This window comes from Stigmatopora argus, chromosome 4 (assembly GCF_051989625.1).
Source record: "Stigmatopora argus isolate UIUO_Sarg chromosome 4, RoL_Sarg_1.0, whole genome shotgun sequence".
In the NCBI taxonomy this organism is placed as follows: Eukaryota; Metazoa; Chordata; class Actinopteri; order Syngnathiformes; family Syngnathidae; genus Stigmatopora; species Stigmatopora argus.
In genome coordinates, this window is record NC_135390.1 from 6,450,050 (window position 1) to 6,470,840 (window position 20,791).

General features: G+C 38.3%; 1 protein-coding gene across 2 annotated transcripts; it reads left to right on the plus strand.

Annotated features, from left to right (window-relative positions):
- Positions 1-120: 120 nt before the first annotated feature.
- On the plus strand, positions 121-20,746 carry ube3d (ubiquitin protein ligase E3D). Of its 2 annotated transcripts, XM_077599483.1 has the most exons (11): positions 121-376; positions 1,390-1,601; positions 2,657-2,744; positions 4,408-4,630; positions 6,783-6,855; positions 6,929-7,007; positions 8,441-8,549; positions 10,221-10,369; positions 12,434-12,572; positions 19,908-19,951; positions 20,490-20,746. In XM_077599483.1, the coding sequence occupies exons 1-10, from the start codon at positions 285-287 to the stop codon at positions 19,926-19,928; spliced, it is 1,185 nt and encodes a 394-aa protein (XP_077455609.1). In that variant the 5' UTR covers positions 121-284; the 3' UTR covers positions 19,929-19,951; positions 20,490-20,746. The 2 variants fall into 2 exon arrangements, with proteins under 2 accessions (XP_077455609.1, XP_077455608.1); XM_077599482.1 differs by having other exon boundaries at positions 19,908-20,746.
- The last annotated feature ends 45 nt before the right edge of the window (positions 20,747-20,791 follow it).

The following is a 20,791-nucleotide window of genomic DNA, read 5'->3' on the forward strand; positions in this document are numbered from 1 at the left end:
TTTTAAATTTAGAATCCATATATTTTTTCTTTAATATTTAATTGGCGCCACAGTTGTCATCGCATGACTTTGAAATTCATAAAAGGATGTTCTTGTGCAATACGGTAACGATATAACAGTGTTATGTCCGGTTACGATGCAATGTTCTCTTAAACGTTACCGTGGCAAATACTTTACCGAATATTTATTTGTCTCCAAGAGCTTTGTTTAAAAAATAAAATAATAAAATTGCTACGTTTTTTTAGCTAGCTGTAACTAATATTTGTATCGTATCTGCAGTCTGAATGGAAGATTTGGAGATGCCAGCCAAGACACGCGGTGTTGGAGTATTTCTCGAATTAAGGAAAAGGCTTCAAAGTGGACTTCTAATTGTCGGGTGAATATTGAGTTTGTATACATCCATTCCCGGTGTTCTATTGTGTTGTTATGATAAGTTAGACCAAATAATAAAATTAGACTGGTAAATGTTAACTTGAGATCGAGAATCAATTGACGTTTGTTGATGCTCATGCTTGATTTGCTTAACATTGCCTCTTGTCACTGTACATTTATGTTGATTGCCGTAGATATGCAAATTACAAGATTTTGGATTATTTCAAATTTTGTGTGAATTCCTAACTTTTGGTGCATGCAGTAATTTCATATTTTTCGCAGCCCATATTTCCCCCACTAAAATAGCGGTTTAGTTGTAGATATTTCCCCATACAGTATGATGCCTGTAAAATGTTGGCCAGGTGTGATTGGTTTCTGCTTTATACAGATGTGAAACAAAGTAGAATTAAAAATAATTGATGGGGTTAACATTCAGCTACCTAAAATCAGGTTAGACAGACTATCTTCCTTTTACGAGGTGATATTAAGATTATTTCACCAGTTCCCTTGAAAATGTTTTGCCACTGCAGAATTTAAGTTCAACGATATCATTCAACTATTCTTTTCTTGAAACGTGATATTCATTTATTTATTTTCCAAAATATGTGATAATATTGATTCTATACACAATGGTTTTGAATACTAGATAAATAACCAATTTCATATATTCATCTTAAATACAATTCTTACCATCCATCTCCTTATAAAAGACGGGTTTCAGTGATTTTATATTCAGTTATGTCAAGTAGAAGCAAAATAGGGGGCGGGGGCCTTAAACCCCTCTTTAAAAAATATTATTTTAATAGCTGAATATATAAGTGGATAAAATTACATTCATAATATTCCAGACTTTTCTTTAAATATATTTAACTGCAGAACATGCAGTCTCGTATAAAAACTTGCTCATCGACACAGACATTCATCAACCAACAGTTGATCAAAGCGAATGCTGATGTGACATTTGTGATATTACTTGCTTTTGCAAATGTAACAATGTATTTTCTCTCTGTTATCTAGCAAAGATGTTGCTGCAAATCCCACTGGGATTGTTGTGAATGGTGGAGATTCATCCCTTCACATCCAGACCACCACAGGCAACGTGATCTTCATTTTGCCTCCTGGAGTCTCCTATGTGGAGGAATCCTACGTTTTGGTACCTGGAGGAGAATCCTGTGAAGAAGAGCTCCATTTTAGGTTGCGGATAAAAGTTTCACATATAGAAACTGAAGGTACATTTCGCTATTTTAACATACTCTAAAGCAGGGGTCTCCAACTATTTTTTTCTGGGGCTACTTTATTGCTCTTGACTGTGATTGGGGGAGGGCGCAGGGTTCGAGTAGGCAAGGGGTGACGAACACGTGGCTCTTGAGCCGGATGTGGCTCCTGGAAAAAATGAATGTGGCTCTTTGCCTCTGCAACATGCAGGTTAGTTAATGTGTCAACTCTGGCTAAGCTGAATTTTGTGTGTGTGTGTGTACACTTACCTTGAAATGAACACAACTTTGTTTTGTTAGGGGAAGAAAGTGTTATAGTGAATAATATGGTTTTGATTGTGCGTGTGTGTCTGTTCTGGCAGGTCACTGTGTGGTGTGGCTCTTCAACTCTCACAGTTTAAAAATGTTGCTCTTTGTATCTAACTCGTTCGCCATCCCTGGAGGACTGTATAACAATTCCATGACTGACAAAAATGACCAGCAACAGGCTTGATTGTTCGGTAGAAATGATTAACCTAGCACAGGCATCCACAATTCTGCACATGCTCATATTTTCCTGGCACCTAACGTATTTATTCGAGTATAACACGCAAAATTTTGTACCAAAAAACTGAAGCAAAGTTCGGCTGCGTGTTATACACTGGTGAAAAACTGCCCTCCGCTGGTGAAAAAGTCCCTTCGGCAGCCCTTACAATGGTAGACGTAAGACTTTGTCTGCCAGATGGGGCTGCCTTATATTGTATACCAATGTTTACTTGTTGTGTAATCTAATTGAGAAACAGAACCAAATTTTCGGTTCCTAAGAAAACTGGCCCACCATGAAGAAACTGAAGTTTAGATTATTATTCTGACAATAGTTTCTGTTGCTTGGTCATCACCTCTAGATCTTTGTAAAATCTAATACTTAAGGCTCCCATCAGGACCTCTGTATTTTTCTATTTGTCTCAATATATGCTCACTGTAAAAATGAAATTAATTTTGTGCTGCCTTTTTCTATTTTTACAGTATTTTACTGGTTTCTTCCCTTTTCAGAAGGTTACCATAATTTCATATTTATTTTTCCCCCCTAGAGTCCCCAGACATCATACGGACACTGCGAGCTCAGGAGACTTATTGCTTCTACTGTCAGAGCTGTATGACCAGGCTGCTCGAGGATAGGTAAGGAGAACACAGACAAGGAGAAGCTGGACTAGAAATTATTTTTGTTTATCTCTATTGCTTCTCCTCCAGAAGCAGGGTAAGGTTTTATTGATGGTGGGATGCAGCTACGGCTATTATAGCTGGCCATAGAAAAATGAGATGGGTGGAGAATGGAGCTAAAGTTGTCAGTTGTTGTAAAGTTCCTGTGGTATAAAGCTCTCCATTACCTATTTACAAAAAAATTGTGCTCTGTCCTGGGGTGGCTGAGTGTTATTGCTATTATTGCCTTCAGCCTGTGGCATTTTTTTGGTCAGCAGTTTGATATGCTTAAAATTGCAGTGCCTGCATTATGGAGACCTTCAGCCTCTGGGTATGTTTCTTAGCAGTGACCTATTAAAAGTTGCCTAGCACTCATATTTTCACTCTCAACAATGGCCAATAGATTTTGTGTACAATGTACAGGAATCTTAGTAAGTTCTAACGTGTAAGAGGTGCACAATTAAATACTTTAAGTCTACATTAATTAATGTGAAGCCACTGCACTTCAACTGTGCACAGTGTATTCTAATGCTCTTTTGTGTTGCTGGGTAAAATTTGCTTTTTTAATGTAACGTTTCTACATGCAGCTGCTATGCTATTGCAAGTAGATTTTGAGTTTTTCTAGTGGCCTCGTTATAACACACATCCCTGTACCATGTCAGGATAGTTTATAGTATGGCACCAAAAGCAAAGAGAGAGCTGTCACACTTCTCAGTAATCAACAGAGCTAAGAGACATCTCTTCCTACAAAATGCACAACAAGCAAAAGATGAAACATTCAAAAAGTATTGTATCATAATTTCAAGAAACATCCTCAATAGTAGTGTCCCCCAGGATTTTTAAATTAACTCTAGTGGAGTTTAACTTAGTATAAATGTATCCGACATGGACACGTGGAAAGAATTTGTGTCCTTTTTAGTGAGTGAAATATCAGTAAGACTGTAATTACTGAAATGTTGTTCTTTATTCACTCGGGCACAAAATAAATTCAATTCCGTTCAATTACAGTTAAAACATGGCTTCATTTTGGCTATAGTGTAACTATCTAAAGCAGGGCTGTCTTCGGTTTTGTAACTACACCACCACAGACTAGATTTTTTTTGTGGGGGGGTTGGAGATTTTTGAATTTTTAGTTCTAATCCGGCTTTAAGATAAAATCTGGATGAATGTAAACCAAGGCGGCATAGTGGTTAGCGCGTCGGCTTCACAGTTCTGGCATCAGGGGTTTGATCCCAGTTACGTCCTCTATGTGTGGATTATGCATGGTCTCCCTGGGCTTGTGTGGGTTTTCTCTGGGTACTCTGGTTTCCTCCCACATTCCAAAAACTTGCAGGGTATGCCGGTTGAACAGTCTAAATTGCCCCTAGGTATGAGTGTGAGCGTGAATGGTTGTCCGTCTCCTTGTGCCCTGCGAATGGCTGGCCACCAATTCAGGGTGACCCCTGCCTGTTGCCCGAAGTCAGCTAGGATAGCCTGCAGCACCCCTCACGACCCTCGAGGATAAGCGGTTCGGAAAATGAATGAATGTAATATACAGACTAAAATGAGGTTGACACTCCTAATCTAAAGCATGAAACAGCATGTTACCCCATCTTCCAAAAATAACATTGATCAACTTTAATTTACTGTTCTTCACTGTCAGGTTGTTCACACGGGTGCTTCCCCTCCCAAATTGCAACTGGAATGCCATTGTGGATGATTGGTGCTGCCATCCAGATCCCTTTGCCAACAAAAAGATGCTGCCCCGACCTAGAGATTGTTTAGTGGGCGACACGTTCTTTCTCCTTACTAGGGATGGCAGCTGTGAGCAGACTCTTCTTCAGGAAGTGATTCCTGCTGATTCACAAGATAGTAAAGATCCCAAGGTGAGTGAGGATCAGCTCAAAATATAACTCAGGTAGCAAGCATGCAAACGTGTTATACCAGCAGAAATAAAGGCTGCATGAAAGGGGGGAAAGTAGATTTCTCTTAATTAGCACTAAAAAGGTCTAATTGGAAAATGATTGTGAAATTCTGTCAGCATTGACTTTGAATTTAATTTTGTCTCACAAGCCAAATTATTGAGTGTGCATATTGCAGAATGTCTGCATCAATACTGCCATGTGTGTGCATATTTTCAAGACAAAAGCTGTAGACCAGGGGTCTCAAACTCGCGGTCCGCGGGCCAACTGCGGCCCCCGGGACAATAATTTGCGGCCCGTCTTAATATGAAAGATTAATGTTTGTGCGGCCCGCACGATTGATATGAATGACACTTGTTGTGTTCGGAGCTGAATGAACTAATCACGGTGAGGTATACGGCTCTGGAGGGCGGGACATCGGCCGGGCTGTCCAGTGCCTCGCTCACTCACTCATTCATTCCTCCAATCAGCTGGGCGGAGGAGAAGCCGTGAAGCCGATCGCTCCGCTCGGCGCGCACAGTCCTCCGCTGCTCTCAGCATAGAACTGAATGAGGCGCTATGATCCGTGATCCAGCCTGTGTCTGTCTGTAGCATTTCCGCGAGTGAAACTTAACAGTAAGTGCGTTAACATGACACTTGAGAAATTCAGAGAACTGCCGTAATCCAATACGATTGGAGAGCGAAAGTGCACATGCGCCACAGACCCGCGCGACTGAAAGTTAAAATTCAACCCGAGACTCATTCCAAGTGGAAACACATATTACAGAGCCCCAGAGTTGTCTCTTTCAAAGCCTGCTGTGAAGAGAAAGGTCGGTGATGAGCACAGACAGTTTCAAGAAAAGTGGGGAGTGCAATATTTCTTTGTTCAGCACAGGGGCACCCCGACGTGTCTCATTTGCACTGAAAAAGTTGTGGTGCAAAAGGAATACAACTTGAAACGTCATTATACTACGAGACATGCTGAGGAGTACGAAAAATACCAGGGAGATGAGAGAGCCAACCAGGTTGCCAGTCTTAAAACACGTCTTCTTAGGCAACAGGATTTCTTCAAGAAGGCTACCAAAGACAATAATGCAGCAGTCGAAGCTAGCTACGCCGTTTGTGAGTTGATTGCTAAAGCAGGAAAGCCATTCACAGAAGGTGAATTTATCAAAAAGTGCATATTACAGGCTGTACATTTTGTCTGTCCAGAAAAGAAGTCAGTTCAACCACATCAGCCTTTCTGCCAACACCGTGGCATAGCGCATTTCTGACCTGTCAAGTGACATTTATGATCAACTGTGTGAGAAAGCACAATGTTTCAGTGTATATTCAGTGGCTCTTGATGAGACCACAGACATCACAGACTGCCCAGCTCGCAATATATGTCCGTGGTGTTGATGACAATTTTGAAGTGATGGAGGAGTTGCTCACAGTAATTCCAATGCATGGCAGACCACCGCTAAGGAAATATTTCACCACCTGTGTGATGCCATTGAGAATGTCAGTTTGCCATGGAAGAGCTTTGTTGGAATAACAACCGATGGAGCCCCATCAATGACAGGGAGAAAGAATGGACTGGGAGAACTTGTTCAAAAAAAACTGGAAGAGGAGGTTGTGGAGCAGGCCATAGCTCTGCACTACATTATCCATCAGCAGGCCCTTTGCAGCAGATGCCTGAAGTTTGACAATGTGATGTCTGTCGTTTTGAAATGCATCAACCAAATCAGATCCAGGGGCTTAAAGCACAGAAGGTTCCGTGCTTTTTTAGAGGAAATGGAGTCAGAATATGGGGATGTGCTCTACTTCACTGAGGTTTATTTCATAATTTTTTGTTAAAAAATAAAGATATTTGATAACGTTGGAATGTTTTATCAGCGCTTTTCTTGTGGAAATCCTGATGCGGCCCCCAGGTAAATTGAGTTTGAGACCCCTGCTGTAGACGGAAAAAAATAACTAAGTTATGATTACATTGTTTAAGCACTTAAGTTAGTCTAGTTTTAAATTGAATATGTTCAAACACAGCATTAGTGCACCTCCATCCTCACTCCAAAACTGAAGTGAAAGGACAGAAAGATGAAATGAAACTGCACTGAAATTTTGGAATTAAAGCTTTAATGGACCTTTCCATGAACAGAAAACCTGCCGCCGACTTCAACTAGTGTCTTGCTTGAGCTGCTCCTCTGTTCTGGGGGAGGCATTGACACCGGGTATGTCTAGCTAACTGCTCATTAATAAACCACAAGCCTCTGTTTTTTGAGCTGTTATTTTTGTGTATTGCAGAGACCCTGAGACTGTACGTCACACAGGTGTTGGTGGAGCCTACCGTGGGGGACAGAATTCCAGAGTCTTCAGTGACTAGGTAAGAGTTTTATCCATCTTGACTGTGAAATGCTCGGTAAAAGGTCCGTACAATATACAGCGTTCGTACGGGTCCTTGATATCCTTGAAAATGCTTGGATTTTACTGTTGTGTTTTCAAGGTATAATAGTATTTTTTAATGTTTACATATTTTAACTTTGGAAAACATATCTCAGCCAGAAAATCCCCAAACTCCACTCGGCAGACTTTTAGGAAGAGTCTGCGCATGGAATTTTTGACCATCACCATCCAATGAAACTGGTTATGGGCCATTTTTACACTTTCAATTATGTTAGCTTTGTTGCACACTCGATCAAGCACTTTTTCTATCAGTTTTAGCAACCCAGTAGGTGGCGAGTGCAGTGTTAATTGTCATGGTGACAAAAATCATTGTACCTATACAGTAGTACCTCGAGATACGAGCTTAATTCGTTCCGGGACTGAGCTCGTATGTCGATTTTCTCGTAACTCAAACGAACGTTTCCCATTGAAATGAACTAAAAACAAATTAATCTGTTCCAACCCTCTGAAAAAACACCCAAAACAGGATATTGGATTGGAAAAAATGTTTTATTTGTTCTAATTCACCATCTATTAACAAAGTAGCACAACTAGTGGTTTAATATTACTAAAATGTGTTTAATAGTACTAAAATTATACGGTTTTCGAAGGAGGGGGAGAGAGAGAGAGATGGACAGAGAAAGGGAGGTGAGGGGACGGGGCTTTTCCTCCGGCTAACGCACTCGTAACATAACATAAACAAATTTAAATGAACTTGGATTACGATGCAGACACACAAAAATAAGTTTAATCGAACCTAACACTAAACTTAATTCTAATTTTGTTTAACATTTTGATACCTTTCTTCTCCCGGGTTGGCTCTTTTTGCCCGCCTCCACACTGACTTTCAGTCAATATCGAGGGTTGTTTGAGTTTGTATTCCCTTCTAAATATTCCCAAAATGATGCACACAAATGTCCTCACAATAGGATAACGCACGACCACTTGCCAACGAGAAGTAATATATACGCCATTCGCACTGACTGACGTGGAAAAAAAACACTGAAAAAATGCAACGCTCTGCCCAGTGCTCGCAGAGACATTACATGAAGGAGTTGCGGGGAGAGAGCCAGTGCCCATGATGTTCTTATGAGCAGCATCTCGCGTCCGCTGTCTGCTTGTATATAAAAATGTGTCTCTTATCTCAATATGAATATTTGCCCGGAATTTTATTTGTATCTCGAATTGCTCATGTTGGACCACTCATATGTCGAGGTACCACTGTATAGGAATAAGTCACCAAAAGTGCTGAACAGACAAGTTAACAATAAAATGAATACATAAAAAACCTTAATTCATTTACTCCAGGGAATATTCTTGCCCGAGATCCAAAAATTACGCTAATTTTAATATCATTTGTTTTCTTTTGAACAGATCCTCATTCTTGGAGAGGACTATAGCTGCCAGGCTTGCAGCTCTTTCCAGCTCCATGAGTTCATTCCACTTTTCTGTCCAAACACCAAGTGGAAAACCTTTCCTACTGGTAAGAAGAGCTGAAATATTGCACTCAAATAAAAGTACAGTTGCTTGAGTACTATAACTTCATACATGAGAAATTTGACGTTAGGTAATTCTTTTTTTGTTGTTTATTTTTGTTTTACCTTGTCTTAATTTAAAAGTATTTATTAGATATGTAGGTGGCAGTGTTCTCCTTGGAGGCAGACCCAGTCTATTTTTTTCCTTTGTCTCATGCTGAGACAATTGGTTACCACCTTTAGTGAAACACTCACACCAATTTAGCAGAGCAGGTTATGTTATTAAGATCTGTGTGTCAACCAAGAATGAGGCAATCCATGTAACAGTTTAAGAATATTGTATGACATACTCACTCAAATCATTCTTGAGAAAACACCCATATCATGTATAATAATCATCCGGTTGTTGTCTGCGGTGAGAGCAGCCTTTCTTTTTCCCACCTTAATTTGTTTTTCAGACATTTTTGGTTCCTCTCAATCATCATAAAACATGCTTGATTTGCACATTCGGGGCCAATTTCTTTCATTCACATTCATTTTTTGTTTTTACATGCCTGGACTTGGGCTCTTTTTATCTACACATTCTCCCGTGAGGACTTCTAAGACACCCGCTACGCGTAATATCGAAATAAATGCAGAAACACCAGAGAGGTGTGATTCACTGACAGCTAGGGCTGGCTACAAATCATGAAAGCACGTATTTTCCCTGAAACTTGTGTCCTTGAAATCTGTAGCATGATAAAGCACACTAAATTTAAAATGCCTTACACCAGCGGATGAAGTGTCTACAAATATACTAGTTTAGGGGTGAAGTCTTTTTAAAAAAATAATAATAATAATAAAATGTTGTAATTCTTCTGTTTGAAATAAAGCACATGGAAGCAATTAAATCAAGGTTCTGTTTTTACGGTTATGTCGGTGCCTACTTTGCTAAGATCAGTCATCCCCAATTCTTTTGCATGACAGACCAACTGGTTTTGTTGTTGTTAGTTTTAAATAATTTTAAACTATCATAAACAAACATAACATTTTGAGGGCACACGTCTTAAAAATTATTTGACATAAATCCAATAAAAATGTAGTATTTTATCAGAATACTTGACTCATGAGAGTATATGTTTGGAAGCTCATCATTAAAAAAGGGGGATTTGTACGCCCACTAAACTGCTGCAATAGCCAACTCCCAGTGGACCTTATTGAAGTTTTCTGTTTAGTCCATTGAGTTATATTTGATAGCTTTCTGTAAGCCGCTTCTGTGTGGCCATGCGGTTTGTAATTGAATCAAAATTTTGAGGATAATTGATTCGTACATGCATTTATTCATTTTAATTTAACTAGTTAAAGACATTGAATTGACCAGACAATGTGCTTCAGGCCATAACACCCATCTTTTAATGTTGTTCCATCTACACTCTACAGTATGTATCTGGCATGAACATGACATGGCAAGTTTGTGGGTGTCAGTGTGTGTGTATACGTGTGTCAACGTGCAATTGTGTGCTTTATCGTCTTGAAACAGGACAGTCAATATTATGTGTCACGTCATCAAAAACTTTTTTTACTCAAATGCTCTCAATCTTGCTTTGTGAAAGAGTGGGTAAAATGTGATTTATAATTTTGTTCTCATGAGTTTCACTTCCAAAATGTAAACTTACTGTCAGACCTTTTTTCTTTTGCAGCTCTGGCTGCTGAACAGGGATTCAATCATGGCTTCAGTCCCAGAGTGGTCTGATAGCACTGTCACTCTTCAGAGTCACTCAGTGAGGGTGGAAAAAGCCATCAAACTACTTTACATAAATTGTTCTCATATGGGGGTCCAGCAGCAAGAGTAAGTAAAAACAACTTCCACATTTTTCTATCAGTTTTCACCGCTTCTTGCCTTAATCTTTCATCTTTTTTATGCATCGCTTAATCAACACTTCCACAACGCAAACTAGAAGATGAAAGACTTCTTTTATAGATCTTTTTACAGCATTAATGTGCAGCAAAATAAAAATGTTTTTTGCAACAGAAAGAATTAAAAAAATGTGGAAAAAATGACATTTGTTTTAAATCCCAGTTGTGAAATGTGCCAGAAGCACTTTAGTATCCACTTGTCCCATACTTCATAAAGACAGTCCCAGTAGTCTATCATTAGTACATAATTATTGTTATTGTGATTTGCACTGACATGGTCACAATGTGTAGTATATCTTTCAATATTCTACCACCATTAACATTATTATAGAAATATAAAATGCTAGAATCTTGGATGCGTGTGGGCATAAGGTGGAATAAACCCTGGACATTTTACTATGGAATCAGATGGTGCGTATATATGCACAAAACCATTTACAAAAACATCCACATTCATGGTTTTCATTTACATGCACCAATTATGATTTTTGAATTTAGGAGAAAACTGTTGTTAGAAGTAGAAATAAAAATAAACCAAGCAAACACATGATGAGGATTTGACCCTGAAAAAAAACATTTTGCAATCATCATGTTGATGCAACTATATTTTTTTTTTTCAGAAAGAACCCCATTAAGCACAAAACCTAAGATTTTTGAGTGGCAGAGAAATGGCTCATACATGGCACCATTTCTCTAATACAGAGTGGTACATGTTTCTCTAAAGAGTGCATAAAGGAATTAGTAACATATTACTTTGTGCGGTGTTTGCATCTCCAAACATAATGTATTTTCCATATGAGATTAACATCAAATGTCTTTATCGTGACTTGTCCCTAAGGTTACACATGCTCACTTTGTGGACCCTTGCTTTGCAAGGGTGTAGGTGGATGCTCTGCATGTGGTTTTCTGTGTTCTTTATCTCTGCACCCCAATGGAGAAGTCCTCAACCCTCATTATTTTCAAGTGACTAAGCACTCATCATTTTTTTCCCTGGCAGTTGAATGTAGTCAAGAAAAAATGGAGATGTTATGTTGTATCCAATGGTTTAGCAAGCATAGTAATCTAATTCATGAATCTGTCTCTGCAAATAGGCTATAAGATATGTGTATTTCTCTATGTTAAAGCAACTCTACCACAAGAATTTCCAAATAAAATACAGGAAGTGTACTTATATTTGGAGTGAGTTGATTTGGTAACTTGTATCGTTGTTTCGTATCTTGGAACAAAATATTTCACTTTATAAACCTTAATATTTTGGATGTAGATGCATTCGTAAGTCGATTTACCACTGTACTTTTATCATTTTTAAAGGGTTTCGGAGTAGTGTTGGGAATCTTAGAATGTTTAGGAACAAATTTTAGATGTAAAAGCTATATTGTCTCTTCTTACGAAAACTCCAAGTTACAAATCCACTTATTGAACTAATTAATTTTGCAAGTAGAGGTACCACTGTTTAGCTAGACATACCAATGTCTATCTATCTTTCAGTTAATACAGTTTTGCACTTTGTGTAGGGCTTTTCTTAAGTCAAAAGTACATTTTGAGAAGACCTATCCTGTGTGAAAGGCACAGATGGGTACTACAGTCTTCCCTCGATTATCGCGAATTCACTTCGTCACGATTTTTTTCTGCTATGAATTATTACATTTTTTAAAATACATTTTTTAAAGTTCATAAAAATGTGAAAATCCACGCTGAAACTCGATAGCGTAAGCCACTCCCCTGTCTTCTTATTTTAAGGATAGGGCTTATATGCAAAGGCAGTTTATATGCGAGAAAATACGGTAGTTGTTGACCGTGAGTCGTGACACACAAGCTGCTCATCCATCTCCTTTTATATCTTCATAGATATTTGTCTGTCTAATACACATTTTGTGATTAAAATTAACAATAAAAACTCCACTGAAAATAATTCAAGAGCTATTTCGGGTCTCTAGTTGTGCTGAACATGGCTCTACCAGTCACGATTAATCACTTTCACATTCTACATTCTTAGAGTCGCCAACAGTTGGGAGGTCAATGCCACAGGACACACTGTGGTGTTTCCACTGAAGGTGTGTCAGGAGCTGTTACAAGTCATAGAAGAAAGCAGTGCTACACTTCCAGCATCAATGCGTCACATGAAAGCCTATAAGGTGAGACATTACAGATGAGACTTTCTGAGCCTCTTCATCACAACAGCATATTCTTCATCTTTTCAAAAATATATTACAGAGACTGGCTAAGAAGTAAATGTTGAAAACCTCTCTTGTGAAAGCTAACAAAGATTTAACTGTGTTAAGTGAAACCAATTGCCTTAACTTCCACCAAAAGTTGCATGTGCCCATGTCTTAATATGGGATATTAGATTGACAGGGGTTATGCAGAAACATGATTTATCAAAATTGTATTTGATATGCAAATTAACATTACATGCTGAGTGCCTCCTCCCTAAGCAGCTGTTGGAGCCACATCCAATAATCCCATTCATATTCTCTGAAGCAGTCTGACCATAAAACATTGAATTTAAACATTTGTAGATGTCAAAGTCCTCTTAAAAATCCCAATTATCTTTTTTTTTGCAATTAAGTCAAGAATTACAGCTAGCAGCACTAGTATCCACTTTGGATAGAGCCTTTGTTGGCAATCGTCGTAAACAGTGATTATCCATCCTTTTATAAGTGTTCTTTTATACGGGCACGAAGAATCGGATGGGGCACTATTCCCCTAAAATCCCCAAATTTTTTGAAGTCTGATCAAGCGGCTGACAGGTTTCGTCGGCACTAGTAAGAGTGTGAATGTCTAACAATCCATGGTTTGACTTTAATGGTTCTTCTGTAGTGACATAAAAAGGTTTCTCTTCTTATTGAAAAGCTTGCCTCCTCACAAACTAAGCAAGTTGTTAGAAACTACAAATGCATCCTAAATGGAAAATCAGGACAAGGGAGGCCGCAAAGCGAAATTAAATGAAAATAAAACTGCATTGTTTTATTTTTTCATGAGAAAAGATTAAGCTTGTTTGTCCAACCAAGTCCATAAATAAGCTGCTTACTTATTAAAAAAAATACAATAAAAACACAAGGTTCAAATGGTGGCTTGTAGTGCGAAAATGTCTACTTCCCCCCCCCCCACTAACACAATACTATCCCCTTTACGGAGTTGCACTCTGTTAAAATGAACTGTTTTTTACAATTTAATGTGTCACAAGTCAAACGTCTTTCTTCTTGTTTTGTTTTTTTCCACGGCTAAAATATAATATTTCTCTTCTAGCCAATGCCAAGCTACCTTTCCTGTGTGATTCTAAAAATATCCTTACTTGGCCTCTGCTGCATTGGGGAGGCAAAAAATGGTTTTAACTTAGTTGGCAACCATGCTCTTTGCTCATTTTCAGCATAATGACAGGAGTAATTATCATTATCTTCTAGTTCTTGCACTGGAAATTGAAGCTGTCACATTGCGTTTCATTCTGTAAATTATATGATGGCATACTACTACTGTTCCCCAGCAATAAAATGGTCATGTTTTTATCAAAAGCAAAAAAATGAGGATAACAGAATTTTACGTGTAGCACAGGTACTCCTTCTCCCTCTCACATACTGTTAGGATATCATTTAAGCTTCTAAACGTCATTTTTAATGCCTGTCGTCGAATGTTAACTAAATTGGGTTAGACTGGTGAAATTGAGAACGTTACAAAGTAACACAAGGCAGACATCGGGCTGTCTGGTTCCTGGAAATGGTTGCAGCAGTACTCAGAAGTGTGATGAAATGATACACCCAAACACTTCCTGATTGTGGAAGTCTGTTGGGAAGTCGTTGGCTGAGGACAGGAAGGTAATGTGATCACACAGCCATCTATTGTTACTAGAATTGGTTTAAGAGTACCTGAAATCTTGTTTGAAAGAGAAAGGAAAACAAAATAGCTCCCATAGTGTCAGAGACCAGCATCCAGCTGTAAGATTTTTGAGAGGAATCCAAAGTTTGATCTATAATATGATACAACTAAAGAGGGCTTTGGGCTATTGTTATTTGGCCGCACTGTATATCCTTATATAAGTGAACATATATTATATAAGTAACACCAAACTGTACATTAAAACTACGGACCATGGACCAATAGTGTTCAGATGCTTCTATTGACTTGCAGCAAATTATGAAACTAAAATGGAGTCTGGCTCGCAGAAGAAACTTAAATTCAGCTTACAATTTATTGCACTTCTGTGTTTGTCCTTCTAACAGTGCCTTTCCAAATGCACATAGGGTGGCAACATATGGAAATTGATGTACAGTAATCCCTCGAATATCGAGGTTAATGTAGACCAGACATAGCTGCGATAATCGAAAAATCGCGAAGTAGGGTCACCCCTCTTATAACTTTTTTTCCTTCAGTGCTGAGTCCTATTAGCCAGAGTGGCTTCCGCTTACGAGTTTCAGCGTAGATTTTCACATTTTTATGAACTTTTTTCCCTTTTTTAAGTGTTTTTAATAATTTATGGTGGGAAAAAATTTCACTGTAGTGATTCGCGATAAGTGAAGACGCAATAATCGAGGGATTATCGTATGTGGAATTTCATTATTTAGTTTTATGTTCGTAGCGATGCATATAAAAATAATCCTCTGTGATGAATTGAGCTTGATTATTAATTTCGTACCTTTTTTCTATCGCTGTAACATTTTCTCTTTGGTCTGCAGTTTGTGTTTCAGTAGTCTCCATCTAAATATAATGCAATATCCACATATTTCTGGTTCATTTTGTTGCTTATGGCCCTTGACCCACTGCCAATACCTGTTAAAGGTATCACATCCATTTCAAATTGTAAAGCTGGCATTGAGTGACCATATTTCACTGTCATTGACTCCGATAGAAGTACAAGCCAACTTGACTTGGGAGGGTCTGGCAGCATTCGTTTGATCGCTGCTATCACGCCCAGTCAAAATGGATTGGACGTCTATCGCTCTCAATGGGAGCCACTTTGTATACACCTAAAAGTATATACATTTTTAAAACCTTTTTTGCTTGATTCTGATCTGTTTAAAAAATGCACCTCGGCCACTTGTTCTCCTTATTAATGATTGCAGTTCCCTTCATTAAGCGATTAAAAAAAAACGTACAAATGCAACGCGGCACATATTTACTCACATTGGGCGCACGTAAAAGTCTAAAATTTTCTCCAAAGTGGATGGCTTTCTGGCGCGCTATATTTATTTAGTGAAAAGGGGGTCGGGTGAAAGGAGAATACGTGTGTGGATATCATGCTTAAGGCATGACAATAATATTAGAAGTCAGCGATGGCATTTCGTCTGCTACCAGTTAACGAGACTATCCGGATTAGAGCCGAAATGGGTAAAACGATATCGGTTTTGAAAAAAATGTACTTTTAAGAAAAAATGTTTTTTCCCGTGCAAAAGTTTAAATGGCGTACACAGTTTCAAAAATATATAAATTACGGGAAAAATGTGTAAGTTGACAGTTATGCAAATGAAAGTAAAGGAAAGATTTTCACATCGACCCTTTGCACCGTTTGATTTTTTTCATTTGTTAGTTTAGTTTAGTTTAGTTTAAAAAGGCCTTGGGAGGAAAACTTTTGGACATCCCTGGACTAGAATCTCAATGTTTTTTTCCCTGCTTGTCGACGTTTGACTCATGTATGAACCATTTTACTCTCGGTAAGAAGATCAAAGACAGCACCATTACTAACCTCAAGAGAATGCATATTAAGGACGTCTATTGTTTTCTGTGCTCTGCACCCTCCAATCATGGACCCTTCAGTGTCATGGGCTATAAAGTACTATGACATGGTGTCACCTTTCCCCTTCCTCATAAATCTTCCACTTTACCCACCCACAGCAATGGCGTGTGCGTTAGCTAGAGGGAATCAGAAATTGATAAATTGAGGCACAATAAATTGTTTAGCAGATGAGTAGTTTGGCCCACTAGTTTAAAGACGTTTGTCATTTTTCAATTTGAATTGAATTATGTAATGCTTTTATTGTCATTATACAAGTTTGAGATTTAAAGCTTTCACCACATAGTGGACAAATAACAACAACAGACAAATAAATAATCAATAAATGAGAAATCAATAAATAAGTAGTCCAAGGGAGATCATCAGAGCGGAGCGGCCTTGTTCCGTCTGAAGTCCAGGATAAGTTCCATGGTTTTAGAGACGTTCACCGCCAAGTTGGCGCAGGGCCACCACAACGGGTATACAAGGTAAACAACCAAGATGTGTCTGTATATGGTTAATACCATATATGAATGCCACGTTGGGTTATGATTAGGAAAGGGTCATTGTAAAAGAAAAGACATTATTTTCAGCTGCATTGGTAATACTAAATTAGACCGTTAGATGTTGACAAACTGCAGTCTCGGCAGAGGATATAGAAAAATAAAAGCTTATTTGCTTTTATCGTAATGATATTAAACATTTTAACTAACCGGCTGCCATATAAAGTGGGAGCCACCCAATCTATCATGACTTGAATGGGCGTGTGTAATTATTCACATGATTATTCATTACCAGTCATGGTTTCCCCCAGACATTAGGTAGTTCCCAAGGATCACATAAGTAACTCGCGTCTGTGTTCAAAATGATTTCCCTGTGATTTAGAAATTGTAATATAAAAATTATAGTATTTATGGGTTAATTTTAACTCGGTATGGAAACCTTTTTATTGCACCAAATAGTTTATTATTTATTCATTCATTCATCTTCTGTGCCACTTATCCACGCAAGGGTCGCGGGGTCTCCTCAAGCCTTTCTCAGCTATCTGTGGGCAGTAGGTACTCCCTGCGTTGGATGCAGGTGAAGTTCGGGCCCCTAAATAGCACTGCACCGCGAAGAGGAATGATACTGCAAAGGAAATCCCAGAATGGGCTCAGCAATACTTCCAGAATACATTGTCGGTGAACACAATCGACCATGCCATCTGCCGTTGCCAGCTGAAAGTCAACAGTGCAAAGAAGCCATTTAAAAGCCCCAGTTAAATAGCATCCGTGACAGATAAGATGAGTCTGTTATCCGTCGAACACGTGTTTGCTGCTGCATCAGGCTGCTTAGCGCTTGGGAAATGATCGACATTTCAGGCGAGATCACCGTGAGCCATTGAAGAAGATTGGTGGTTTATAGAAACACCCGCATGGTATACAAACCAGTGGCGGTGTATTACATAGGATGCAAACCATTCTTTTCCAAAAGCCCTCCCTTATGATAAAAATACAGTTACTCTGCAATGCTCTCGGATTTGCTTTATTGAACGTGTGGGTATCAAACACCCCTTTATCACAGGTTTCTGCCACCAGCTCGTCTGCTCTGTTCCAGTTTGTCCCTCTCCTCCTTTGTCTCCCTCTCGCTCTAAGGATTTGTCTTGAATGTGTGCATCAATATTTACAGGCTTGTAGTCAGACAACATAATTTAGGAAGATTTGTTATTGTCATTAAATAATGAACAATTACATTAATCGATTATACAATCCACTCGCAGTTCTTCAGCTACAGCAGTTCTCATTTCTAGCTTTTCTTGTACTTTAGATCAAGGGTGTCAGACTGGTTGGTTTGCGGGCCGCTTTAACGTCAACTTGATTTCACGTGGGCCGGACCATTTTAGATATAATATTTAGATTTTTTTTTTATAAAGGGATTAAAAGAACTGGATTAAAAGCCCTGAATATTCAGTTTTTTATAGATCTAAAACAATGTTTATTTTAGCTTTTTTAAAATATTTTTAGATTTTACAAAATGATTTTTGAACAAAAAACACAGAAAAAATGGATTAAAAAATTACAATTATTGATTTAAAAGGGGGAAAATCTGGAAATGTAATATACATCTATACTCTTCATTTTAATTTGATCCTAAAACAGAAAGTCGGCACTCATGATTTACTTTCCCGGGCCACACAAAATGATGCGGCTGGCCAGATTTGGTCCCCGGGCCGCCACTTTGACACGTGCTTTAGATTCTTTCTTTTATTTATTTATTAACTTACTTATTACCTATCTATTTATGTCTAAAATGCCTTTCCTATTTCTGCACCCTCACCCTCTTGCTACTGTGACAACAAAATTTCCCGAATACGGGATGAATAAAGTTATCCAATCCAATATAAAAAGTGTGTATGTAGTCTTGTAGCGTTTTGCTTGCGGCAACCGGCAGAAATCTTATGTATCTTTTTCAATCGGCAATGCAGCAACCCAACAGACGCATTGCAAACATGGGCCGTGTAACTGAACGCATTGTTTAGGATGGATAGGAATTCGGTCTGCTAGAGAACGTCTTGCTGATCTGTTTTGTTCCATATCTGGTAAAACTGAAGGGAAAACAAAAGCACAGTTTTATTTGGGCCAGGATTCTTTTAGTGTGGCAAAGTGGAAAACTGCTCTGTGGTCTGACAATTCCTAATTTGAAGTTCTTTTTGGAAAAATGTGACATCATGTCATCTGGACTAAATAAGACGTTGACAACCCAAATTATTAGTGGTCATTTCAGAAGGGTACATCTGTGATGGAATGGGCTCACAGTTGTGAAAATGGTCTTGTCCCAACTTTATTGTGATTTGATGTATAATTTAAGACCAACATCTTTTTGCCCTTTAAATAATGCATTTCCTCAGTTTCAGCTTTTGATGTCATTTACTATTCTGGATAAAATTTTGAAATTAGGCTTTCAGTTTATATTCAAAATGTGTAAATCGAACTTATTTAGAATCAGCTTTGTATTTGTTTGGATTGTGTAGACATGAAAATAAAAAAGCAAAGGCCATTCCTTATTCATATTCATGTTTCATATTGTTTGTTATATTTCAACCATTCGTGAATGGGTGGTTGTTGAGTACAATGAGATCACACTAGAGGAGTCCCTTGGGGTCTGGGTTTTATATGTCATGTTCCATAGTGGGATGTCAGCATCTCTTTCCTGCCTCAGCCTAACAAGGTGCTATTACAAGTCTGCTTCTCCCTGTTTACTCACTCCAGTTTCCTTTCTCAGTTTGTTCTGTCCTCTGAACCTCCCCATTGCATTAGTGGCAACTCACCTCAATTTACTGTTTATCATTTGTATGAATTAACATTGATGCGCCTGAGTGGCGAGCAAGCATTGGCATGGGGACAGAGAAGACACGGCCTTGAGTAAGGAAAATGCCCTCATCCATCATCGCAGTGAGGAGCCCTTGCTGGAACTCGATGATTGTCTGCAGCAGGCAAATAGCCAGGAATAGCAGATGGAGGAAGTGAGGCAGGAACTGCTTTAGTTGATTTGCTTGGTGCTTTTTTTTCTGGCTATGTATGTTCTTTTTAACTTTTGAAATCCCTGCCACGTGTGGGCGTTTATTTGAAGACCAAAATTGCTGATAAAGTATTGCTACGCTGATTGGCAGTCTATTGCACAGTCGTGCATCTGTGCTTTTGGAAAACAATTTCAAAGAGTTTTCTGAAATGCTAAAAATACAACTGTTCACGTGTATAACTACCTGCTCACTTTCTTTTATACCTAGGTGGCCTACCTACGACTGTGAAACCCCTGAAGAGCTGCTGTCAGGTTGGTCAAGATATGTATATTGAAACGGGTGAATGTCACACTTTTTTTCAAGTGATTTTTCTGTACTTGGTAGGTACTCTTAGCCTTTTTTCCAGAAAACTCCATTAATTAATTGTCTTTAAAGATTTAAAACACTTTTTTTATTTGTTTTTTTTTTTATTTGGCACCGATAATCCACGGAAATATGATTGTTTTAATTTGATGGTAGAACATATGTTAAGCTAGTTGGAATTGGATGATTTTTTGTTTATTTTGGGGTCTAATATGGGGATGCAATAGGCTATCGTCTAATAAAAGCATTTCCTAGAGATCATGTTGTGCTGGGAAAAAAAATACCAAGCAAGATACCCAGGGCAAGTTAAACATTTCTACATGGTCTGTACAGACAAAATACGTTATTTTTTAAACAATAACAAAGGAGAGCCAAACAAAAAAAGGCTCAGGACCTCAATGCTTAACCATAAAATGTTTTATTTCTATTGATAGAATGTGTATATATAGAATATAATAATGGTTTGTGTTTGTACCATATTTCAAGTCTCTTTTTCAGAAGTTTATTTTCTGCTCTACGACTATGTTCTCGTGCTAAATGAAGCTTAGAGACCCTTCAGCCACAGTGCACAGCAACCAATTGTCTACTTGAGGGTAATTGTATTCTGTGGGATAAATGTGGAGTTTTGTTGAAAATTTGTTGTATGCATACATTGTTTAACCCTTTAATTAATGTTAAGCTTGCATTTGAATTATTTGTTTAGAATGTCCAAAATAATAAAAATCATCCAAATATTCTCAAAATTGTTCTTTTGTTTTCACCAATACGAAACAAATAATTTGGTATAT

Excerpts from the sequence above, each read along its gene's own strand:
- ube3d (XM_077599482.1), top strand. The coding sequence starts at position 285 with ATGGAAGATTTGGAGATGCCAGCCAAGACACGCGGTGTTGGAGTATTT. Across the intron at positions 6,856-6,928 it reads GGGGGAGGCATTGACACCGG|AGACCCTGAGACTGTACGTC; the intron begins GTATGTCTAGCT and ends TGTGTATTGCAG. Across the intron at positions 8,550-10,220 it reads GTGGAAAACCTTTCCTACTG|CTCTGGCTGCTGAACAGGGA; the intron begins GTAAGAAGAGCT and ends TTTCTTTTGCAG.